Raw genomic sequence first — 25689 nt, 5'->3', positions numbered from 1 at the left:
CCTCCTGTGGGATTCAGTATCAAACACACTGCTATTTATTACACTCATCCTCCTGTGGGATTCAGTATCAAACACACTGCTATTTATTACACTCGTCCTCCTGTGGGATTCAGTATCAAACACACTGCTATTTATTACACTCATCCTCCTGTGGGATTCAGTATCAAACACACTGCTATTTATTACACTCGTCCTGTGGGATTCAGTATCAAACTCACTGCTATTTACTACACTAATCCTCCTGTGGGATTCAGTATCAAACACACTACTATTTATTACACTCATCCTTCTGTGGGATTCAGTATCAAACACTGCTATTTATTACACTCGCTATTTATTACCCTGTGGGATTCAGTATCAAACACACTGCTATTTATTACACTATTCCTGTTGTGGGATTCAGTATCAAACACACTGCTATTTATTACACTCGTCCTTCTGTGGGATTCAGTATCAAACATACTGCTGTTTATTACATTTGTCCTCCATTGGGATTCAGTATCAAACACTGCTATTTATTACACTCGTCCTCCTGTGGGATTCAGTATCAAACACTGCTATTTATTACACTCGTCCTCCTGTGGGATTCAGTATCAAACACTGCTATTTATTACACTCATCCTCCTGTGGGATTCACTGCTATTTATTACACTCATTCTTCTGTGGGATTCAGTATCAAACACTGCTATTTATTACACTCGTCCTCCTGTGAGATTGAGTATCAAACACTGCTATTTATTACACTCATTCTTCTGTGGGATTCAGTATCAATCACTGCTATTTATTACACTCATTCTTCTCTGGGATTCAGTATCAAACACTGCTATTTATTACACTCGTCCTGCTGTGGGATTCAGTATCAAACACACTGCTATTTATTACACTCGTCCTCCTGTGGGATTCAGTATCAAACACTGCTATTTATTACACTCGTCCTCCTGTGGGATTCAGTATCAAACACACTGCTATTTATTACACTCATCCTCCTGTGGGATTCAGTATCAAACACTGCTATTTATTACACTCGTCCTCCTGTGGGATTCAGTATCAAACACTGCTATTTATTACACTCATCCTCCTGTGGGATTCAGTATCAAACACTGCTATTTATTACACTCATCCTGTGGGATTCAGTATCAAACACTGCTATTTATTACACTCGTCCTCCTGTGGGATTCAGTATCAAACACTGCTTTTTTTGTATAAAGCGGTTGTTTTCCTTGTTTGTGTCCAGTGTTTTTTTTCGACATAAAGCTGTCTGACAATTTTACCATCTCTTGTAGTCTTACTTAAAACCAGACATGTAGAGTGTAATATGTTTTCAACATATTTCAATTAGTAAACAGTTTGTCTTCTGAATATCAGATTTACACCATAGCAGAAAGTAATATCAAATTCTTGTTAAATTTGTGTGGTCATTGATAGTTTGAAGGTCAAAGGTCACACTCAAAGCCACTTTTGAAGTGAAAAATAGTACATTTACATTGTGTCTGTAGAACCTCTCAGCAGATTTGGTTTTGTCATGGTTTGATGTGTCAAGTTGTATACCTGATATATTGGTGGTCATTGGTTTAATGGGTCCAATTTTATACTAACACTCTCTTCAAATACTTCTGTAGTCACTGATTCTAAACAGGTAGTGGCATGAAGGTATTTGATGATTTGGAGGCCATCCTTACTTAACCCAATCAATATTTGCAGGTATTCTAAAGCATCGCCTATGTCCATAGGGAGGTTTTAGAATATACTCCAACAGTTGAAGATAATGTGTGCATCAAGTTTGAGGTCTAGTTGAATCGTGAAATATCTGTTTCATCAAATATCATTTTCTAAGTCCCTCCTATCCAACATTTTTTTAGTCATTTATAAGGTACACTGTTGTACTGCTGCACACACAAGAATATTAGGAAAACAATATCATGAGTAAAGACCATAGAGGTCAACTTTCTCCCCTAACCCTAACCCATTTTTTTAAAACTTACATAGCTTGCACACTGTATATTGGTGACACTTAGTACTACAATGTTTGTTAAACTTATCGATCTTTAAATAGTTACAGAATCAAACTAGTTGAAACACTTTCAAAGCCAAGAATGATTATATACAGTCGGTGATATTAAGCATTCTGGCCTTGTGTGCTGCTAACGTTTAGTTGGTGGGGGATGGAGGGATGGACATTTGACCAATTATGAAGTTTATAGGGGTCATACTTCTGATTAACTAGTTAAGAAGGACCTTGTTTGGAGTTTGATCACGTGACTGATAACCAATGACCTCTGAAAACAATCAGTCGGTTTTTTTATGAGATACATTTTTCCAGGGACATGAATGCTTAATGAGATGCAGCCTCACCAGGCCTCTTATATTTGATTCCCCCCTCACCTCCTACCCCTTCCTCCAATCACCCTTTACATCATTAGCTCGCATGGCCCAAATGGCAGTGTCCGGCATGAGTCTATCACTTTTTTGTATAAACTAGGACATTAGCTGCTAGTGGTGAAAGACAGCAGATTTTGACAAAATTTTGTCAGAAGCATCCTTAGGGAAGGCGACTCAATTTTGTATAAACCACTCCACTGGACCGAGCCCAATGAAGCAAATTCTTTAATATTCTTATTCTGTAGGGAGTTCCAGTTTGGAATGAAGTATTCTAGGGTGAACGCGAACTAAGTTTGTGTAAATGATGGTCTCGCTGTATTCATACATTGAAATTATTTTTCTCTGCAAAAGTGATGCAACTTTGAAATATGTAATATATGGCAGCTGAAGTTAATTATCATTATTGCACAAGGACTTTGACGTACGCCAAAGCATATACGTGAGCTGATGACTTGAAAATGATAATTTGACAGTGACGCTCCATTGTTATCCTGAATCATTCGGGTACATTGGATTTCTCTTGGGTCGCCATCGTTTACATGACCATCCTCATTGCTTTCTTCTGCAACGTCCTCTCCCTGCAACCTTCCTCATGTATTCCACTCATGTAATGCAGAACGATACAGATGTTTAAAAATACAAGCATTTTCTGCATCAACCTAGAATTCTCCCAAAGGGCGAAATAAAGCAAATTCTTTCGAATCTTTTCGAATCCCGGTCTGAAGCGTCATCGGAAGAAAGAAATCGCCACCCCACTTTTTTCAGACAAAGGAGCGGGGCCACGTGGTAAAATATTTAGGCTAGTTAAAGTAAAACCAGATCAGCTTTACAGGCAGTATGGGCCTCGTGTTGCATGAAAAATTTAAACAGTGTGACGTATGTTTGTTATTTCATAATAAAATATTAGATTCACTACTGATGCCTGTTTAACATGCGGACGCATAAATATTTTCACAAACGTGAGTAAATATTACATTTATGCAAATATGCTCTTAGGTATATTTCCAGGGCCTTTTAAAAGGGCTTAACACTAACAAAATACTTCACTTGGTAAAACCACGTTTATGCCAGTGTATATGATATAAACATATATGTAAGCCTACAGTCGGTAATAACGCCTTGTTCAGATATTGATAATAGCAGCGAACAATACTGCTACTGTCATATTAAATCAAAGGCTCGTTGGAATGCGCCCGTATTTGGATTCAACTCGAGACTTTTTCCAAGAAAAGCTTAATCCTACTTTTATCATATCGAGGCATGCCAAGCCGACATGTATTTCAACACGGGAAGAATGTTGAAACAGAAGCAAAACTTATTAGTTTAAAGAATTTTTTTTCTCGTCGTTTCACCCGAATATAAAGTACGTGAAACTGTATGCAACATCGGACATATCGTAATACGGAAATATCACTTTCATACTCTAAAGCTGGGAGAATAACAGGCCATCGTATTGATCCACCGTCACGTATCAAGTACTGCCATTGAGCTAGGCCTACTTTCGTTTCCTATTGATGTAACGTTGCATATATTTTCTGATATTCTGGCAGGTTGGACGCACTTCCTGGTATAAGAAACGATCCACACCACCATTTGTGAATTGTTAAAAAATACTGTGCACAGACAAAGATATCCAAGCAAGGCGTCACCGACAGGTGCCTCCCGGGAGCTATGGAATTTTTCCGAAACGCCCGAACAAATCATGCATGATTGGATTGAATACTGAGGATTTCCACATCAACAAACAAGCGTGCTATTGTTAGTAAACAAAGTTTAGTTTGACAGGTTACATATCTGCGGCCATTGTGATTTTTTTAGTTTGAGACCCAGGTTTTTGATGTTTTCTCGCATGGCAAATAAATGCATCGACAAAACGAACACCTATGGATTAAAAACAATTGTGATTATACAATTATTGTGCTAACTGTATCCTCCGTTCTATAACATTCACACACACCCGTCTGACGGCGTTATTGCTCGACCATGATGGTTTCAGTGCCTTCTGCAGTGGGCGAGTTTCAATTAGGTTCTCCGAACACCGAACTTTTGGAAATCACCCAGCCTATATTACTGTTTGATGACGAGTTACAAAAGACCATCAGACATGGGCAGGCGAAATTTGATCTTCGCGAAAAAATCCGAAAACGACGTCAGTCAGAAGGACTTGAAGATATCGAGGTGAAATTTGAAAAACCAAAGGAATACGAAGTAAGTTGCTAGTATTTTGTAAATTCGAGATTATCTCGCATGGTAACCCTATATAAACAGGGATTACAAGAACCCCATTAAAATAGGATTAATACAAAACTTTATAATCACGAAGTAAGATACTCCACACTTAACTTTGTTAATACGAAGTAAGAAACTCCACACTTAACTTCGTTAATACGAAGTAAGATTCTCCACGCTGATTGTCGTTAGCAAGAAAAATTACTCCACACCAAACTCTGTTAAGAGGTCAGATACTCGACATAAAGCCTCGTTATTGAGAAATAATTTACTCCATACTAAACTTATTTATCAAGTTAATCCGTACTGAATTTAGTTTGTAAGTCACTCCACACTGAACTTCGTTAATGGGAAGTCAGATACAGCACACTGACTTCGTTGACAAGAGATCGCAGAGGGATATTTGTGCCCACCACTGTTTTATCTTTGTATGCTCTTTGAAAGTGGGAGCCTTTTCACTTCTTTTCTCTTATCTGCCAAATCCAAAATGGCCGCCTGGAAGCCATTTTGTTTCTTCTGGTCAGTCCCAAAATCAAACGTGCACACGGACAGACCAGCGGGAACATACGTATGAAATTTGAGAGACATCAATTCAGTACTTCTTAAGAAATAGCGATAACAAACTTTCAAAGTCAAAATCCAAGATAGCCGCCTGGTAGCCATTTTGGTTTTTTTTATCAGACCCAAAATTAAATGGGCACAACTAGGGGTCAAGGGGAACCTACACGTGACATTTAAGAGGGATGCAGCTCATATTTTTCAAGAAATAGCTATAACTAACTTCATTGAAAAATCCAAGATGGCTGCCTGTCGGCTTTTTGGTGGGGTTTTTTATCAGTCCCAAAATCAAACAAGCACAACGAGGAACCAAGGGGAACCAACATATGCAATTTGAGAAAGATCTATCTAGTACTTCTCAAGAAATAGCAATAACAAGCCACGGATTCAGAGCGATTTGAACCAAAACAAAAAGAAAACTCGCTTTAAGCTAAGAACCCTTACTAAACAGCGTATGTAAAGAAAAAATTCACACGGAAGTTTGTTAGTACAATGTTTATGTTACTCTATAATACACTTCGTAAATAGAAAGCCGTTCAGCTACATGAGGCTAATTAAGGTTTAAACTCGACTTAAACATCATAAACGCATGTACGATGGTTTGAAACTTTACATTCGTGAATGAGAAGTAGATCAAGTACATATGTGTAATGTAAAGTGTGCGCGGATTGTTGACATACACTCTTTGTGTTCCAGATGAGACCAGAGGAAATTGAGAAACGCGAGTCAAGAAAGGCCCGGAACCGGAAGTCGGCACACGAGAGTCGCGTGAAAAGGAAACAACAAGAGCAGGAACTGGAAGAAGTGAGGACAACATTAATTCTTTTAACTGGTTCTTGTAAACTTAGGCACGTTTTACAAGGTTATGGTAATTCATATCACATCTTATAATGCCATACCAACTCATCATGAGGTAAATTTGTGCAATATTAAATCGATTTCGTCAGACCTAACTCACTCAAATCATTAACTTCTACAACTGTTCGGTAATAAATGATATTTATTGCTACAACTGTTAATTGGTAATGTTTATTACTACAACTGTTCCGTAATTAGTGAAGCTTATTTCTACATCTGTTCGGTAATTAGTGATACTTATTACTATATCTGTTCTGTAATTAGTGATACTTATTACTATATCTGTTCTGTAATTAGTGATGCTTGTTTCTATATCTGTTCCGTAATTAGTGATGCTTGTTTCTACATCTGTTCCGTAATTAGTGATGCTTATTTCTACAACTGTTCGGTAATTGGTGATGTTTATTTATGCATCTGTTCTGTAATTAGTGATACTTATTTCTATATCTGTTCGGTAATTAGTGATGCTTATTTCTTCAACTGTTCGGTAATTGGTGATGCTTATTTCTATATCTGTTCGGTAATTGGTGATGCTTATTTCTATATCTGTTCGGTAATTGGTGATACTTATTGCTACATCTGTTCGGTAATTAGTGATACTTATTGCTACATCTGTTCGGTAATTAGTGATACTTATTACTATATCTGTTCTGTAATTAGTGATGCTTGTTTCTATATCTGTTATGTAATTAGTGATACTTATTGCTATATCTGTTCGGTAATTAGTGATACTTATTGCTACATCTGTTCGGTAATTAGTGATACTTATTGCTATATCTGTTCTGTAATTAGTGATGCTTATTTCTACATCTGTTCGGTAATTAGTGATGCTTGTTTCTATATCTGTTCTGTAATTAGTGATACTTATTTCTATATTTGTTCGGTAATTAGTGATACTTATTTCTATATCTGTTCGGTAATTAGTGATACTTATTTCTATATCTGTTCGGTAATTAGTGGTGCTTATTTCTATATCTGTTCGGTAATTAGTGATACTTATTTCTATATCTGTTCGGTAATTAGTGGTGCTTATTTCTATATCTGTTCGGTAATTAGTGATACTTATTTCTACATCTGTTCGGTAATTAGTGATACTTATTTCTACATCTGTTCGGTAATTAGTGATACTTATTTCTATATCTGTTCGGTAATTAGTGGTGCTTATTTCTATATCTGTTCGGTAATTAGTGATGCTTATTTCTATATCTGTTCGGTAATTAGTGATACTTATTTCTATATCTGTTCGGTAATTAGTGGTGCTTATTTCTATATCTGTTTGGTAATTAGTGGTGCTTATTTCTATATCTGTTCGGTAATTAGTGATACTTATTTCTACATCTGTTCTGTAATTAGTGATGCTTATTTCTACAACTGTTCGGTAATTAGTGGTGCTTATTTCTACATCTGTTCGGTAATTAGTGATACTTATTTCTACATCTGTTCGGTAATTAGTGGTGCTTATTTCTATATCTGTTCGGTAATTAGTGATACTTATTTCTATATCTGTTCGGTAATTAGTGGTGCTTATTTCTATATCTGTTCGGTAATTAGTGATACTTATTTCTACATCTGTTCGGTAATTAGTGATACTTATTTCTATATCTGTTCGGTAATTAGTGATACTTATTTCTATATCTGTTCGGTAATTAGTGATACTTATTTCTATATCTGTTCGGTAATTAGTGGTGCTTATTTCTATATCTGTTCGGTAATTAGTGATACTTATTTCTACATCTGTTCGGTAATTAGTGATACTTATTTCTATATCTGTTCGGTAATTAGTGGTGCTTATTTCTATATCTGTTCGGTAATTAGTGATACTTATTTCTATATCTGTTCGGTAATTAGTGATACTTATTTCTATATTTGTTCGGTAATTAGTGGTGCTTATTTCTATATCTGTTCGGTAATTAGTGATACTTATTTCTATATCTGTTCGGTAATTAGTGGTGCTTATTTCTATATCTGTTCGGTAATTAGTGATACTTATTTCTACATCTGTTCGGTAATTAGTGATACTTATTTCTATATCTGTTCGGTAATTAGTGGTGCTTATTTCTATATCTGTTCGGTAATTAGTGATGCTTATTTCTATATCTGTTCGGTAATTAGTGATACTTATTTCTATATCTGTTCGGTAATTAGTGGTGCTTATTTCTATATCTGTTTGGTAATTAGTGGTGCTTATTTCTATATCTGTTCGGTAATTAGTGATACTTATTTCTATATCTGTTCGGTAATTAGTGATGCTTATTTCTATATCTGTTCGGTAATTAGTGATACTTATTTCTATATCTGTTCGGTAATTAGTGGTGCTTATTTCTATATCTGTTTGGTAATTAGTGGTGCTTATTTCTATATCTGTTCGGTAATTAGTGATACTTATTTCTACATCTGTTCTGTAATTAGTGATGCTTATTTCTACAACTGTTCGGTAATTAGTGATACTTATTTCTGCATCTGTTCTGTAATTAGTGATACTTATTTCTATATCTGTTCTGTAATTAGTGATACTTATTTCTATATCTGTTCGGTAATTAGTGATACTTGTTTCTACAGTCGTTTGTTAATTAGTGATGTTTATTTTAGACGATTACATCACTAGAGAAAGAAAATCAGAAATGGAAGAACTACGTCACCAATCTCCAGAATTTTGAGCAGAAGCTACGCCTAAGGTTTGCTGATCATCTCATCCGATGTAAATCGGCGGAAGTGAAACGCCTTCAACAAGACGCCAAACGCCAAACGTCAGACACCGTGTCTGTTAGTGGGAATATTAATTAAATATGAAATTGTCACCGTTGGTGGTCGTTCTAAATTACGTCATCTTTCGACATTTATTGCCTCCCTCAAAGCTTCGTTTTTGTTTTTGTGCATCTACAGCTTTGATTGAATCAACACGACACCCTTAGAATCACAAGAAACACAGTTCTAACGTCGATTTGTCATTTCACGCAGTCTCTGAGGTGGATGGGGGTGCTCTCACGACATCCAGTAAAACAAACAGCTGTCTCTTTTTCTCATACAGGGCATGTTTGCAATTGTGTATCGCTAACACCATACCTCGATACTGTCAATCTTCATTCTGCTTGTAAAATCCTAGCTGGAGGCTGTGTGACACGTAGTCAATAATAAAACTAAATGAAGCTGGTGCACGGGTGAAGTATTTTAGCGAATACTGACAGTAAATCCAGTTTAAATTAGTGATGTTTTGGATTCCGATATATTGGATCTACGGCAGTGGAGTAGTGTTAGTTTGGTGTTTTAGTGTTTTTAGTGACAATTTCTGTACTTTTATTCCACAGACCGCCGTATCCGAATCCTGGTGGTGTTTCTGTTGTTTGCTTGTTTACGTGTTTACGTTTCTTGTTTGACTTAACGAATTAATGCTGCCAACCTATCGGCGTTTTTTCTGCACTGGCATCTCTATAAGGATCAATTTATTTCTTTGGTACAAAAGATAAAAAGACACGCTTTTCCACGAATGCATCTATTTTCGATCATCGGGAAAAACCCATATACTTCTAAATGTAGAAACTTGATAAATATAGATTAATTCTGTGTAGAAAAACAATTTTCTTTGAACAAGTATAATATACACCTTCATTCACTTTTCTTATTTTCATTTTGATATTCCATAAGAATTACTTTAATTTTGATATTCCATAAGAATTCATAATAAAACAATATGAATATATACATGTAAGTAGATGAAGGACAGTATTCATTCAAAAACAAGACGTCATCCTCCAGCTCAGAGTATCAACAGCTCAGTCAACCTCTACGTATATATTAAAAAGAGTATATAGATTTCCCCTGGAGTGCGTTCGTCCTTTATTGGTGAACAATTGTTATATGAACGCCACCTCGAAAATACGAAACGGAGGAGGGATTGGATACCAATAATTTCAGCAATACAAAATACAAAATATTTCGTTTCGTTTGTTTGGAAAAAACCCCAGAGAAGATGGGCTTTAGCATATGTAACCTTTTTTGTCTTATCGTCGATGTGCTTTAAACTCAGAATACGCGATTTCAATCATAGTATGAAATTGATATTTGTTTGAATTTCTCGTTTTCTTATTTTTTATTTTATTTTCATTCTAGAGAATGATAACAGAAATGATATTGTAATATCGCTGACGTTTTAAACGTTTAATGCCGCACAGAAATACATTACATGAATACCGGTTAAGATAACATTATCTCAAATTAAAAAGCGTAATATCTGTGACATTATTTCATTAAACAAATAATGAACTTGAATCACAAAAAGGGAAAAAAGGCAAGCGTGTGCAAATTTTTAAAGTAATACAGAGTTATCTGTTCTTGCTATCAAGTGTTGATTGTCACACAAGAGCAGATAACTCTGCATTACAAAAAGACATAATTATTTATAACTTTTATGACGTAAATTTCACCTTGGCATACACTACTACCATAACTGTCTAAAAAAGCAATCCCAGCTGTTATGTTTTAGTTGATATGTTTTATTGAAATAATTTAAGTGCATCATATAACAATAGTTTTTATCGAGGGTCGGGAATAGGGGCGTCAGTTTATCACCTGAGGTTCTTATAGGTCAAGGCATAATACTGGCGAAGGATATGTATTGTAAATATGCTTAACATTTGTTTTGTATGTACAATTAAATTTGCGCGTTTGAGATGTCGGCGACAAATAGCATGCGTATCTAGTATATATTTCCATTTTATTTTATTTGCTGTTTACGTCATCAATAAATGTGTTCTAAAAACGTTCATTTTTGTTCAATTCCTATTTTTCCCGGATTCATTGTAAACACAATGAGATTGAATTCTGTATTATGAATAAAAATTGAGTAAAATTCTAATTCCGATACAAATTAATGAAAAAAGAATTTATATTTTATTGACACTAAATTTGTGTGTGCGTGTGTGTGTGCGTGTGCGTCTGTGTGTGTGTGTGTGTGTGTGTGTGTGTGTGCGTGTGTGTTTACGGGGGTGGGGGTAGAATTGTTCATTTCCAGTATTTCCAACGTGTTCCCAGAACAAAAACTTAAGATACAACCATATGAACCAAGTCCTCCGTATCTTTCTTTTATTCTATCGAAACCATTAACTACCACGTATATCGTTCAGTTGTGTAATCACGGTTGTGAACAGGTTTCACCCTATCCCCTTCAGAGAAATTCAATGACAACTTTTTGTACAAACAGACCTAATTTCAGTAAATCGAATAATTCATCACGCGAGCTTCAAACGTGGTCTAAATTACCAGTAAGATCACTATCTCCATGTTGTAGACAAAGTACCTCTTCCATGTTGTAGACCAAGTACCGCGCATGAGAGTTTTTTAATTGATCGCTTGAAGACGTCCATACTGTGTATATTATATAGCGTATACTGCTATTCATAGATTAATGAAACTCATTACGAATGTTCGAACTCCAAGTAGAAACGAAACATGATACCCTGCTTATAAAGAAAACTTCGATATATTTTCAAACACTTGTGTAAACGACCTTTTATTCGACCAATGGAAAATCGACATTAGCGAGCATGTCTTCCTCCGATGACGTCATTATGAAATTCATATGTCAAATATACCATTTTGTTACATATTGCAGAAAGCGTCACACATGAAGATCCCGCGACACAAGCGGCAATCATGTGATAGAGGGTGTTATCATACTGATAACAATACAGCACTGTGATAAAGATCCTTACATCACGACGATAAAGATCCTAACGTCACGTGATGTAGACCCGAACGTAACGACATGAGAGACTCAAACGTCATGACACGATAAAAATCCTTACATCACAACATGATAAAGATCCTTACATCACAACATGATAAAGATCCTTACATCACGACATGATAAAGATCCTTACATCACAACAAGATAAAGATCCTTACATCACAACATGATAAAGATCCTAACGCCACGACATGATAAAGATCCTTACATCACGACGATAAAGATCCTAACGTCACGACATGATAAAGATCCTTACATCACAACATGATAAAGATCCTTACATCACGACGATAAAGATCCTAACGCCACGACATGATTAAGATGCTTACATCACATGATAAAAATCCTTACATCACAACATGATAAAGATCCTTACATCACAACATGATAAAGATCCTAACGCCACGACATGATAAAGATCCTTACATCACGACATGATAAAGATCCTTACATCACAACATGATAAAGATCCTTACATCACGACATGATAAAGATCCTTACATCACTACATGATAAAGATCCTTACATCACGACATGATAAAGATCCTTACATCACGACATGATAAAGATCCTTACATCACGACATGATAAAGATCCTTACATCACGACGATAAAGATCCTAACGTCACGACATGATAAAGATCCTTACATCACAACATGATAAAGATTCTTACATCACGACATGATAAAGATCCTTACATCACAACATGATAAAGATCCTTACATCACGACATGATAAAGATCCTTACATCACGACATGATAAAGATCCTTACATCACAACATGATAAAGATCCTTACATCACGACATGATAAAGATCCTTACATCACGACATGATAAAGATCCTAACGCCACAACATGATAAAGATCCTAACATCACGACATGATAAAGATCCTTACATCACGACATGATAAAGATCCTAACGTCACGACATGATAAAAATCCTAACACCACAACATGATAAAGATCCTTACATCACAACATGATAAAGATCCTTACATCACGACATGATAAAGATCCTTACATCACGACATGATAAAGATCCTTACATCACGACATGATAAAGATCCTTACATCACGACATGATAGAGATCCTAACGCCACGACATGATAAAGATCCTAACGCCACGACATGATAAAGATCCTAACGCCACGACATGATAAAGATCCTAACGTCACGACATGATAAAGATCCTTACATCACGACATGATAAAGATCCTTACATCACGACATGATAGAGATCCTTACATCACGACATGATAAAGATCCTAACGTCACGACATGATAAAGATCCTTACATCACGACATGATAAAGATCCTTACATCACGACATGATAAAGATCCTTACATCACGACATGATAAAGATCCTAACGTCACGACGATAAAGATCCGTCACGACATGATAAAGATCCTTACATCACGACATGATAAAGATCCTTACATCACGACATGATAAAGATCCTTACATCACGACATGATAAAGATCCTTACATCACGACATGATAGAGATCCTTACATCACGACATGATAAAGATCCTAACGTCACGACATGATAAAGATCCTTACATCACGACATGATAAAGATCCTTACATCACGACATGATAAAGATCCTAACGTCACGACATGATAAAGATCCTTACATCACAACATGATAAAGATCCTTACATCACGACATGATAGAGATCCTTACATCACGACATGATAAAGATCCTAACGTCACGACATGATAAAGATCCTTACATCACGACATGATAGAGATCCTTACATCACGACATGATAAAGATCCTAACGTCACGACATGATAAAGATCCTTACATCACAACATGATAGAGATCCTTACATCACGACATGATAAAGATCCTTACATCACGACATGATAAAGATCCTTACATCACGACATGATAAAGATCCTAACGCCACAACATGATAAAGATCCTTACATCACGACATGATAGAGATCCTTACATCACGACATGATAAAGATCCTTACATCACGACATGATAAAGATCCTAACGTCACGACATGATAAAGATCCTTACATCACGACAAGATAAAGATCCTAACGTCACGACATGATAAAGAAATCACAAATTAAGAATCATGTCGTCTCTAGTGAAAATTAGTTCAACAGTTTGTTTACTTATTTCATTTGAAAATCATTTGAGGTGGAGGTACTTTGAAGAAGCTGGTGGCTGCCTCTCCGTACAAAATACGGGAGGTGCGTCGCGTGCCATTCAGATCAATTATAGCAAAGTGTCCTGTAGAAGGACACAATTACGGCAGCAAAGACTAGTTCGCTTCACTAGAAATACAAATCGCCGTGGGAAGGGAGCGTGGTACACGCACCTCGACCCGAGGTTACTACTGACAGCATACGGTATATTGTGATGAAATATGAGACGGTTAAGTGCCGTGAAGACAGGCCGGGTTTAAAAAGATCGGAAACACGTGTAATTCTAAACAACGGTTTTATGAAAGGAGAGGTACTCAAGGGACATTAACGATCACCAGAGTTATAATGCTGTCTTTCTTCTTGTAACATATTACAGAAATTATCTCGTTAATAAAGCAAGATTACATGAATTACGTTATACGTGTAATGCAAATGTAAATTGTACATAACGGTAACTGCCATCCAGTTTAAACTATTTTGAACCGTTTTGGGGTGACCGTCTGTACCACTGACATCAATTATTATTTTGAAGAATAAAAGGACAATTTATACATACCAAAGTTTTCATTGAAGGGAAGATTAGATATAATATGTGGCTATGCACAAATCTCAAAATGTCTAACTTATGGTGCTTGGGTTAGAGGAAACTCGGGCTTGTAGTTTGTTGAAGGTAATTGAATATAGAAAATAATCTTTGTGGTATTTCACATCTGGAACACAGGGGGCTAATTGTATATAGAATATACTGTAAGTAAATCCTTAGGATACAATAATTGTCAATTAAGTTATCCGCTTGTGTCCTACTACGAGTAGTGTGGTGTTATAGAGATCTAGTCTGGCAGCTAGCCAGATAAAATATTATACCACGTACGTGTGTGCTACCTTTAGTCGCCATACGACAGATGTATAAATAGTGGTCTAAAAATAGAAATAGGAAAACACCTGTTATAAATAGCCTTGGCGGGCTTCCCCTTGTCAGAATATAACAGTCCGACTACTTCAGAAAAGTCATACGCAGGCTGAAATTGTAGTGAAAATTTACACGCTGTGATTAAAAATAGGTGTCAGTCACATATTGGGAATAACCTCGGATATCCGCTACACGTCACGTCCATTCTTTGCTCGGTGTCGGCTCGCCACGAGGGTGCGGTTCATAGCAGACGTGTGCCTCCAGAGAACCAGTAGGACGAGCCAGCTCACAAGAACTTGTCAAAAGTACAAGGTAAATATTGATATAAAATTACTACTTTTGTGTGTGCTTTTTTCAGTCTTCTGTGTGTTGATGTTTATAAAGAACACGAAACATTTTATCAGACGTCTGTGTATGTATAGCGACTTTTCCCAGTAGATCAATGACTTTTAGCAGAGACGTGTGTGTTATATACGTCTCTGCTTTTAGACACATACCCAAAATGTCTTTTTATCGATATCAGTTTTGGTTTTTTTTAGGCTGAAAAACATATTGGAAAGAATTTTATTTCCTTGGTAAATTTGGTAGGCGTTATTGAAATATTGTACATTTGAATTTTAAGCATGCCCAGGTCAGCTCTCTGGGTGTCAATTACACTAATGAAGTAGCGTCGGGAAATCTCGACATACTTTGGAATGAGTGGCTTGCAAGCTCTGATGATGGATGTGATGTGTTCATAACAGTCTTTGCTCTTTTGAATTTCAGCTTTTTCCCAAAGATGGCCACCGTCAGTGATAATCCTGTCCGTTTACCGTCAGATGTTGAAAAGTTTGGAGAGGAGACGCCGTTGTTTGCGAAAGCATATTCGGAGTTCTTCCAGACAGGTTCTTGTCTGCCTTTATTAAAACAAGAACTGCGTCTTAAAATTCAGAACAGGCGCATGTCGGAGGGTCAACCGGAACTACAGGTGCAATTTGACGAGGAAAAGAAATATCCAGTAAGTTTGTAACGTCAGTAAATATCACTAATTTCAATTTCTAGATTTGTCAAAAAGTTTACTTTTTATAAACAAATATATTTAATGATATTGAGATCCAGTTTTATACTATTTTTAACACGGTGAAAACTCGCTGATAGGCCACCTTTAAATTAGGCAAAACATTTTTACCCAACTAACCAAACCACTGATCAGTTACAAAGTTACCTGACAAGTGTCAGATCAGTTAGCTTTATATTAAGGTTTCAAACTGGCTCCCAGACAAACTAACATGTGTGATTGTTATAATCTTGTATGCTAATTAACTACTAGGTCCTTTCTCGCTACTCAGATCAGCCACGTGTACACAGTTCGCATGCTAGTATAAATAGTAATGTTTTACTGCAATGAATCGGAACACTAATTATATGTATCGTATTGAAAAAAAAGAAACTTTATACTCAATAGACAACCATATTGGATTGATTGACGTAAAATCGGTGACAAATAAACTTTCAAACACGTTGCTTTTTTCAGGACAGAATTTAGATTTTATCGCAGGATTGTTTCAAATGTAGCAAAATTGTCAACCTGTAATACAGGACAGTTGTTAACCTGTGTATAGGATAGTTGTCAAGCTGTAATACAGGACAGTTGTTAACCTGTAATACAGGACAGTTGTCAACCTGTAATACAGGACAGTTGTTAACCTGTGATGTAGGACAGTTGTTAACCGGTGATGTAGGACAGTTGTTAACCGGTGATGTAGGACAGTTGTCAACCTGTGATGTAGGACAGTTGTCAACCTGTGATGTAGGACAGTTGTTAACCTGTGATGTAGGACAGTTGTTAACCTGTGATATAGGACAGTTAACCTGTAATACAGGACAGTTGTTAACCTGTGATGTAGGACAGTTGTTAACCGGTGATGTTAACCGGTGATGTAGGACAGTTGTCAACCTGTGTATAGGATAGTTGTCAACCTGTGATGTAGGACAGTTGTTAACCTGTAATACAGGACAGTTGTTAACCTGTAATACAGGACAGTTGTTAACCTGTGATGTAGGACAGTTGTTAACCTGTTAACCTGTGTAATACCTGTGATGTACAGTTGTTAACCTGGTGATGTAGGATAGTTGTGTTAACCTGTCAACCTGTGATGTAGGACAGTTGTTAACCTGTGATGTAGGATAGTTGTTAACCTTTGATGTAGGACAGTTGTCAACCTGTGATGTAGGACAGTTGTTAACCTGTGATATAGGACAGTTGTTAATCTATAATACAGGTTTGATTAGTATCGATCTAACCGTTAAAATGTCGAACTTTTTTAAAATGTAGTTCCAGCGTAACAATGTTTAATGATTTACCTTTTTTCAGTTGACCAAGATGGAACTGGAGAAAGTTGAACTCCGGAAACGTCACAACCGACACTCGGCCAAGAGATGTAGAGAGAAAAAGAAAGAAAACCAAACGAATTGCGTAAAGGTACGTGTGCGACGACTTACTCTCGGCCAGTAAAATAGTTCTCATTTAAAATTATAACCTTGAGGGTTTTAATGATATAGCAACATTGATAATGATTTTGTATTTTTCATGGCTTATCGTGAACATTGTACTCGTTTGTACTTATTTGTTAAATGTTCCTTTCAGGAGTTAGGCATGCTGAAGGAGAGGAACAAGCAGCTTTGGGCCCAATTTCACAAACTTACACAATGGAAAAGTTTGTTAGCAAAAAAAATATTGAAGCAGGAGTGGGCGAGTCGATCAGACTTTGGAGAAGAAGATTTGTTCAGTCTCCTGCCAGACTTGATGAAGGTACATCAGGCAGAAAAAGCTTTGTTCGTAAAGAATAACGTCATACAACCAAACATCGCAGAGTTACAGGAAAATGAAAGGATGGAATGGAACTCAGAGTTACAGCAGGAAAATGATCACAGTGCAAGGTTACAGCATAACAACGTTGTAAACTGGCTAGAACAGTGCGCAAAAATACATGACATGGAATTACAGACAGAATCTTTCGACGCACGGAAGGACGTAGAGTTACAGACAGAATATTGCGACGTACGGAAGGACGTGGAATTACAGACAGAACATTGCGACGTTCAGAAGGATGCGGAGTTACAGACAGAATGTTATGAAATACTGGCGGAAGTCCAGGCGAACACCTTCATGCTGCCAAGCGGTAATACTGCAAACCACGTATTACAGCAAATTCCTGAAGCACAGTCGAACTTTACGTTACAACCGAATGATGACATAAAGGCAAATAAGGCGTTACAGGATTTACAGCAGGACCAATTCATACAGGAAGTAGAATTACATCAAGGCGATAAGATACAGGATGTGGTGTTATATATAGACTGTAAGCTTCAGGAGGACACAGAAGTGTTAGATTTTCCCTACCAACAGACCAACGCTGTGTTACAAGGGCTTGACTTTTTGTTAAGTGATGGCACAAAAGTTTAGTTACATAAATTGCGACCTACGGTGTCCGTTAATTAAGACACTTAACACTTAGTCACCTGTTTACTCAGAATGCTTCACCAATAGCTTGCTCGATGAAATTAAATTTGACTTTTGTTACCCGATAAAATGTGCCAAAATCAGAAGGACACATAAAAAACGGTGAAATTTCATAAAATAAGATCATTCCAACCTACTGCCGGAATGCATTCCACAAACTTCAGTGTTTTCGTTTAATTGTACCTGTATTTAATTAAGGGGGGGGGGGGGGTGCATGCAAATTTCAGAAATCTTAGGGAGAGGAAACGATGTAAAATCTTGCCGATTGTCTCTGATTAAACATATTAAAATAAGTTATAACTGTGTTTATTTTTTGTTTACGACAACTTGTCAAGCTACATAACCTGCAGTCAGTCAATGAATGTTACGTGTGTTGCGCAGGATGTGGACTTGCCAATACTTAAGATATTAATTATAAAATGGCTGATGTATATTAAAGTAATATCATGACATTATTTCCTGACTCATATCACAAAGTTATATCAAAATGTTAGAAATGAAAAAATGAAATCTTATCACATTCATATTCTAATAGTGAGACGGGAAGATATGTCACAAACTTTGTTTAGAAATTAAAATGTGCATACAAAATTTTTATCACATTCACGTGTGTCGAGTACTAGTGCCACATAACAGACATTGTATTAGGCTGAGTAGGATCCATAAATATCAGTTCTATATTTAGAACGGGAATACCAGTCTATTTTGAGATGTGCGCGTTGAAAACGGAAAACCCCTTATACATAAATAGAATAAATGCATTATTTCGAATGAATGATAAACAGGTAGCTTGTCAACGGTAATTTAATCGGTTGATAACATCCCTAGCTGTGGAAAATAACTTAAACTGCGGCATAATCTGTGGCTCTATTTAAACCACATTAAACGTTGTTTAGATTAAATATGACAAAGCTAAAATTAGAACAAGGTGTTTTCCTCTTCTTTAAATACAACCAACGCAATCCATGGAGGAAGAAGCATATATCGGGTAAGTTTAAGAAAGAAATTCCATGAAATGTCTTCATTTTGTACTTGCACGAACGTAGAACGTGTTGCAGTATATTTGCATTTGTGTTGTCGCACTAATACAGGCCCGGGAATGAGTTCTTTCCAGCACACGTCAAATTAAGGCCCATATTAATTGTCAGTATCCTAAAAACAATGGAATGCGATGTTCACAAACTGCATCCCACGGCTATGACGTCATCTTCAAAGGGGCGAATCATTACAAGAGGCCCGACAGGCCTGTAACGATAACCAGTTCCATATTTTCTATAGAAAGACTTTGTTGAGAGATATTTTAGGCTGTGTTAATCTATACATCCCATTCTTACCAACATGTTACAAGTGAAATTACATTAACCTGGATCTCTTGGACATTCAGAAGTTTTAAGCTACTTAAAAATTATATTTTTGAAATTTCGAAAGATAATGACATGAATGAACTTGCCAGTCCTTTGTCCTATTATGTTACCTCTTGTCTTTATCACGTTCCAATCCCTGCTACTTAACCATTATTAAAACTGAAATTCCAATATCTAACAGGCACAATATCCCGACTCTAGGTCTCATTGTTATTAAGAAGTATTTTTTAAGGAAAATGCTGACAACGGGCGGATGTCATCTCGCAGTATCAGGTTACTTGCCCTGCTGGCAGGAGAGCTAAACAAGAGGTCCATCGGGCATGTATTAATTAACCAGTTTTGTTTGGCTGATATCGCTTCATCCACAGTAGAGGAAAAGGAATTCTTAAATTCCAAGCACACACTATATTTCCCGATTGGGTATCATCCCTCTGTCTTTAGTGGGTCAGTCAAACAATTCATACTTCAAACAAAACATTGGACAGAATGCTGCCATTCCTACAGAAAATTTGTAAAGAATTTGCTCAATATCACTTAGAATAAGTCGTGCTCTCCCATTCGAAAGGCCTAGACCCACTGTTTAAACAAAGCTGACTTCAGTTTGCTCAGGATGCTTCAGACCAAATTAAGACAAAATTCAATTATTCAAACAGAGGAGTAGGGTTTTTAGCACGCCATCATGAGATGGATGGGTTATTAAAATCGTCCTATGTTCGTGGTCCGTTCGTAAACAATGCTTGTTAACACTATTTCTTGAAAAGTTCTTAATGGATCTTTCTTAAATTTCAGATAAGGTTTCTCTTGGTCCCTAGTAGTGCCCATTTGACTTTGAACCGATCAGAAAAACAAAATGGCCGACAGACAGCCATCTTGGAATTAGACTTTGAAAGTTTGTTATCGCTATTTCTTGAGAAGTACTGAATGGATCTTTCTCAGATTTTCTCAGAAAAACTATGGCCGACAGGCAGCTATTTTAGAGTTAGCCTTAATGATTGTCATCCCTATAATTTAAGAAGTACTGAATGGATCTCTCTAAATATTCATACGCATGATGCCTTTGATCTCTTCTTGTGCCTGTCTGAGTTTTGGATTAATCAGAAAAACAAAATGGCCGACAGGCAGCCATCTTGGATTTTGCATAGCAAAGATTGTTATCGCTATTTCTTTTGAAGTACTGGATAGATATATCTCAAAATTCATACTTATGTTCCCTTTGGTCTCTCCTTGTGCTCGTTTGATTCTGGGACTGATAAGAAGAAACAAAGTGGCTTCCAGGTGACCATTTTGGATTTGGCACATAAAGATAATCTTTTCTGCAAAGGAATGTTCAAATTTCTTATCATTAAGAGCAAAAACAGAGAAGAGCAATGTAGGGAAAAGATCAGACTTTCATAGAGCAAATAAAGATCAAACCATGATGGGCGCCAAAAACATCCCTGGGATCTCTTGTTTAGAATTTGCTTATTTCCTGTATTGGGCAACACCCATCCCATGGGACTGAGAACCGCCATTTATACAAAATTGAGTCCCCTTCACCCAACAATGCTTCATATCAAATTTATGCCAAGATCCAAACATTCCTACTGGAGGAGTAGGATTTTTAAAGAATTTGCTTTATTACTCCTGTTGAGCCTCAATTATCAGGCCCAAGGTGCCCTCAGACTCACTGTTTAATTCAAAATTGATTTCATTAATTAGTTAGAATGAGTTTGTCTGTCAGTTGACGAATTCTTACACAACACAATCTTGATAATGGGAGCAGGCCCTTGAATATCAAATCAAATGCGAAATGTAAATACCTTAGGACGGGGATGTAGGGGTGTTGCTATCCAGAAATGGAAAATTCACAATAGGGAAATTGCAATAGTCATGCTTTTCATACAGCTTGATGGAAAGCTGTCCAGTCATTCCTACAGGAGGTGTAGGATTTCAAATAATTTGCTCTGTTCCTCCATTTGAGTCCCGTTCCTCTGTCCCTAAGCGTCTGAGACTAACCAATTTATACAAAATTTATCCCCCTTCACCAAAGAATGCTTCAAACTAAATTTGGGCAAAATCCAATCATTCTTGCCCAAGATTAGGTTTTTTTTTATGTCACCTGCAACAAAGACTCATGGTGACCTACCGCAACCACCTTAATCCAGCATTTTCGACTTCTTCTCAAAAACACCTGAACCGATTTTAGAGAAACCTTCCCTGGCCTAAGATGAAACAAAATAGTAAATTATATAGTCCCCATTCCACTGGGACCAGAGGGGCAGGGCCAACATTGTCAAATTTACTCGAATTTCAAAAATCTTCTCAATACCCAGATATGGTAGGATCAAACACTCTTCATGGATAGAAGCATCTTAAGGTGGTTTACCAAAATTGTGAATTTCATGGCCCCAATTCCCTCTGTGTGTGTAGGGGAGGGGGGTAAAGTTTATATAAGGAAAATAGATTTTTGAGCATAATTTCCCTTGGTAATATTTCAAATTTGGTTGAAATTATAAATGAAGGATGATAGCTAGATGATATGAATAGATTGATATGAATAAATTGATCCTGACTGACCCCCAGGGGCTGATGGGCTGGGCCAAAAGGGGTGAAATTGACTTAAATTTCAAAAATCTTCATCTCAACACCCAGGTTTGTTGGAATCAAACTCTCCTAGGATGGAAGTATCTTAAGGTGCTTTAATTACCAAAATGGCTCTCACATTTCTTCCTATAATTTGTATAGAAAAAATTTTTGAGCATAAACATTGTTTATTTCTCACTGGAAGTAACTTTGTAAGATTTATTAGTATAGGATGACAGTGTTGATGTATGCATGTTTTGACACTGGCTTACTATCATCATTGCCACAATTTCTTTTTCATGACACTTGAAAGCTGCTTTCCCTTTAAGTTTTATGTTCAATATTGCTTTTCTCAGGTGACCGTTAAGGCCACTAAGTCTCTTGTATAGGATTGCAAATGTTCAGCCCCACCCCACTCCTGCCTCAGGGGGCCCCGAAACCCAACATTTATTCGAAATTGGTTTCTCTTTCACTGAGGATGATTTGTAGAAAAAGTTGACAAATGAATGGACAATGGAAGGATGGACTACAGACACTGTAATATGACATAAGCCCACTGGTTCTTTGGACCTGGTGAGCTAAAAATTAAAAAGTGCATGTATTCTTGAACATAATTTCTCAAGAGTTTTGTAATGATGCTGATGAAACTTAAATGGTATTACCTTATGTTAGTTAAGTTCAGTTTTAAAATACCCTTAGTTTTAAAAGTTTTCATTGACAAACAACTTATAAGTTTGATTGACTTCCAGCATCAGCCGAATTTACTGATAAGGACGACAAAGAGGACTCCGGATGCCACCTAGCGCTATATACACAATTCATCCCAACACCATCCCATCTGACAATCAGGGATTTCTGAACAATGTCCAAGAAGAATTTGACCTTACACGAGCCTACATACAGAGTGCAGAAATGGGAACTGTCACTCCACTCCTCAAACAAGAACTACGTTTTAAGATCCAGGCGAGACGTCTATCAGAGGGCAGAGCCGAACTTTCGGTTACAGAAACAAACAAAAATCCTGAAGAAGACAAGGTTGGTAGGACTACTGTCAAACGCTTTGTATTTCTAACCTTTATTTTTTTGTCATTTAAAAGTTTGTAGTTTGAAGGTTATATGTAAATATTATATACAAATTATGTGTATGTAAAGTTGTCTATCTCATAAACTATTTAACTGCAAATACAGAAAAGTTGTCTATCTCATAAACTATTTAACTGCAAACACAGAAAAGTTGTCTATCTCATAAACTATTCAACTGCAAACACAGAAAAGTTGTCTATCTCATAAACTATTTAACTGCAAACACAGAAAAGTTGTCTATCTCATAAACTATTTAACTGCAAACACAGAAAAGTTGTCTATCTCGTAAACTATTTAACTGCAAACACAGAAAAGTTGTCTATCTCATAAACTATTTAACTGCAAACACAGAAAAGTTGTCTATCTCATAAACTATTTAACTGCAAACACAGAAAAGTTGTCTATCTCATAATCTATTTAACTGCAAACACAGAAAAGTTGTCTATCTCATAAACTATTTAACTGCAAACACAGAAAAGTTGTCTATCTCATAAACTATTTAACTGCAAACACAGAAAAGTTGTCTATCTCATAAACTATTTAACTGCAAACACAGAAAAGTTGTCTATCTCATAAACTATTTAACTGCAAACACAGAAAAGTTGTCTATCTCATAATCTATTCAACTGCAAACACAGAAAAGTTGTCTATCTCATAATCTATTTAACTGCAAACACAGAAAAGTTGTCTATCTCATAAACTGTTTAACTGCAAACATAGAAAAGTTGTCTATATGATAAACTTTTAAACTGCAAAGACAGAAAAAAAAAATCTGACCAAAGATTGTACAAAGGCAAATTAAGTGAGGAGCCCTTTTTCATACAAATTCAATTCTAAATACGGTAAAGGCAAACAATGAATTATACTGCATGATATGGCTTAAGACATGCATTTCATGTTGTACCATTTCCTCTAGCTGACCATCGAAGATATAAAGAAAAGGAGGCAGAGACAAAAACAAAACGCTGAATCAAGCCAACGAGCAAGGCGACGAGAGATGTTACGAGAGGATGTTCTTTGGAAGGTAAATGGTTATCTAGACATACAAACAAGGATTACTCGTCAACTTAACTGACTGACAGACAATTTGGTCTTATCTATGTCAAGTTTGAGTTTAGTGCAGTTTTGTTAATATCTATGACCGACAGACAGTTAGGTCTAATCTTTGTCAAGTTTGAGTTTAGTGCAGTTTTGTTAATATCTAAACACCAGATAAAGGGTGTAATTCAACATTTAATGGCCTTTTTTAAGATATCTCTACCAGGCCGCATATTACCCGTCAACAAGGCAGTATTTTCATTGTCAATATGGCAGATTGCACTCTTTTAATTTCAATGCTGAAAGATTTGTCACTCCTATTATTCTGAAAAATATTTAAAGCAGGACAGTTCTGGAAGTTATGTTAATACAGAGAGCAACTGTCTTACAGCCACATAGAAGTTTTTGTCCATACCAAATGTCTTGTCACCTTGTCATTTTGCCAAACCACATCCATTCCGATGCAATGATGTTGTTATGTAATTGTACTACTAATGTGTCTGAGGATGCCACTTAAAATTCTTTCTATGACTAACGAACATTTTCGGATTAAATAATATATAATAATGATTCCCCATTTTTTTTTTTTTTTAGAGAATTAATGTTTTCAGTGCAGCAAACAACAGATTGAGGAGGACACGGGATGCCTTACAGCAGGAAAAAGAAGATATAATGAACAAACTACAAAACATTGGATGCATCCATGAAACAATATCAGAATGTCCAACATCAAACAGAAATCTGCACATAAAAGTAGTGTCCCCACGAACCAGAACTCCAACAATATGTGTGTTGGAATCTTCACAAACCAGCAGTTCAGAAAAGAAATTGGTGTCGCCTCCTCACACAAGTCTAAACAAAAGTGTGATATCATCTCAACAAACAGGAAGTACAATCAAACAAGTGGAGTTGACTCCATCAACAGGAAGTCCAAAAGAACGTGTTGCCTTCATAAACAGGAAATTAAAAAAAAAGAGTGATGCTGCCTTCACAAACCGGGAAGTCCAAACAAACGAGTGATGCCGCCTTCACAAACATGAAGTCCAAACTAAATGAATTGTATTTACTGACCTGCCTGATATTGCTTCATCCGGACTCACATGTAGAGAATGAACTGTACATAAAATTATGGGAATAAATATTCCCAATCAATAATTCTAAAAAAAACTTTTGCTATCTTGTGCTTTCATTTCAAATAAAACACTGAGGACAGGATGATTTTTACAAAATGTTATTTCTGGTGTCGTCTGCTTGAATAATGGAAAACACTCAGGAAAATCCTCTGT

General features: G+C 36.4%; 3 protein-coding genes across 3 annotated transcripts; all 3 read left to right on the top strand.

Annotated features, from left to right (window-relative positions):
* Positions 1 to 4365: 4365 nt before the first annotated feature.
* LOC132554592 (protein c-Fos-like) lies at positions 4366 to 9618 on the top strand. Its single transcript, XM_060218915.1, has 3 exons — positions 4366 to 4587; positions 5863 to 5970; positions 8614 to 9618. The coding sequence occupies exons 1-3, from the start codon at positions 4366 to 4368 to the stop codon at positions 8806 to 8808; spliced, it is 525 nt and encodes a 174-aa protein (XP_060074898.1). The 3' UTR covers positions 8809 to 9618.
* A 5390-nt stretch (positions 9619 to 15008) lies between these two features.
* On the top strand, positions 15009 to 18550 carry LOC132554545 (uncharacterized). The gene is made up of 4 exons (XM_060218870.1): positions 15009 to 15166; positions 15620 to 15851; positions 17208 to 17315; positions 17481 to 18550. The coding sequence occupies exons 2-4, from the start codon at positions 15633 to 15635 to the stop codon at positions 18297 to 18299; spliced, it is 1146 nt and encodes a 381-aa protein (XP_060074853.1). The 5' UTR covers positions 15009 to 15166; positions 15620 to 15632; the 3' UTR covers positions 18300 to 18550.
* Positions 18551 to 19331: 781 nt separating this feature from the next.
* LOC132554546 (cyclic AMP-dependent transcription factor ATF-3-like) lies at positions 19332 to 25606 on the top strand. Its single transcript, XM_060218871.1, has 4 exons — positions 19332 to 19344; positions 23032 to 23317; positions 24282 to 24389; positions 24998 to 25606. The coding sequence occupies exons 2-4, from the start codon at positions 23075 to 23077 to the stop codon at positions 25421 to 25423; spliced, it is 777 nt and encodes a 258-aa protein (XP_060074854.1). The 5' UTR covers positions 19332 to 19344; positions 23032 to 23074; the 3' UTR covers positions 25424 to 25606.
* Positions 25607 to 25689: the final 83 nt, after the last annotated feature.

The sequence above is a fragment of the Ylistrum balloti genome, unplaced genomic scaffold (assembly GCF_031769215.1).
Source record: "Ylistrum balloti isolate Yb309-2 unplaced genomic scaffold, AGI_CSIRO_Ybal_v1 Utg370416, whole genome shotgun sequence".
Lineage (NCBI taxonomy): Eukaryota > Metazoa > Mollusca > Bivalvia > Pectinida > Pectinidae > Ylistrum > Ylistrum balloti.
Note: the sequence above shows the minus strand (reverse complement) of the source record. Positions and strands in the feature narration are given on the sequence as shown.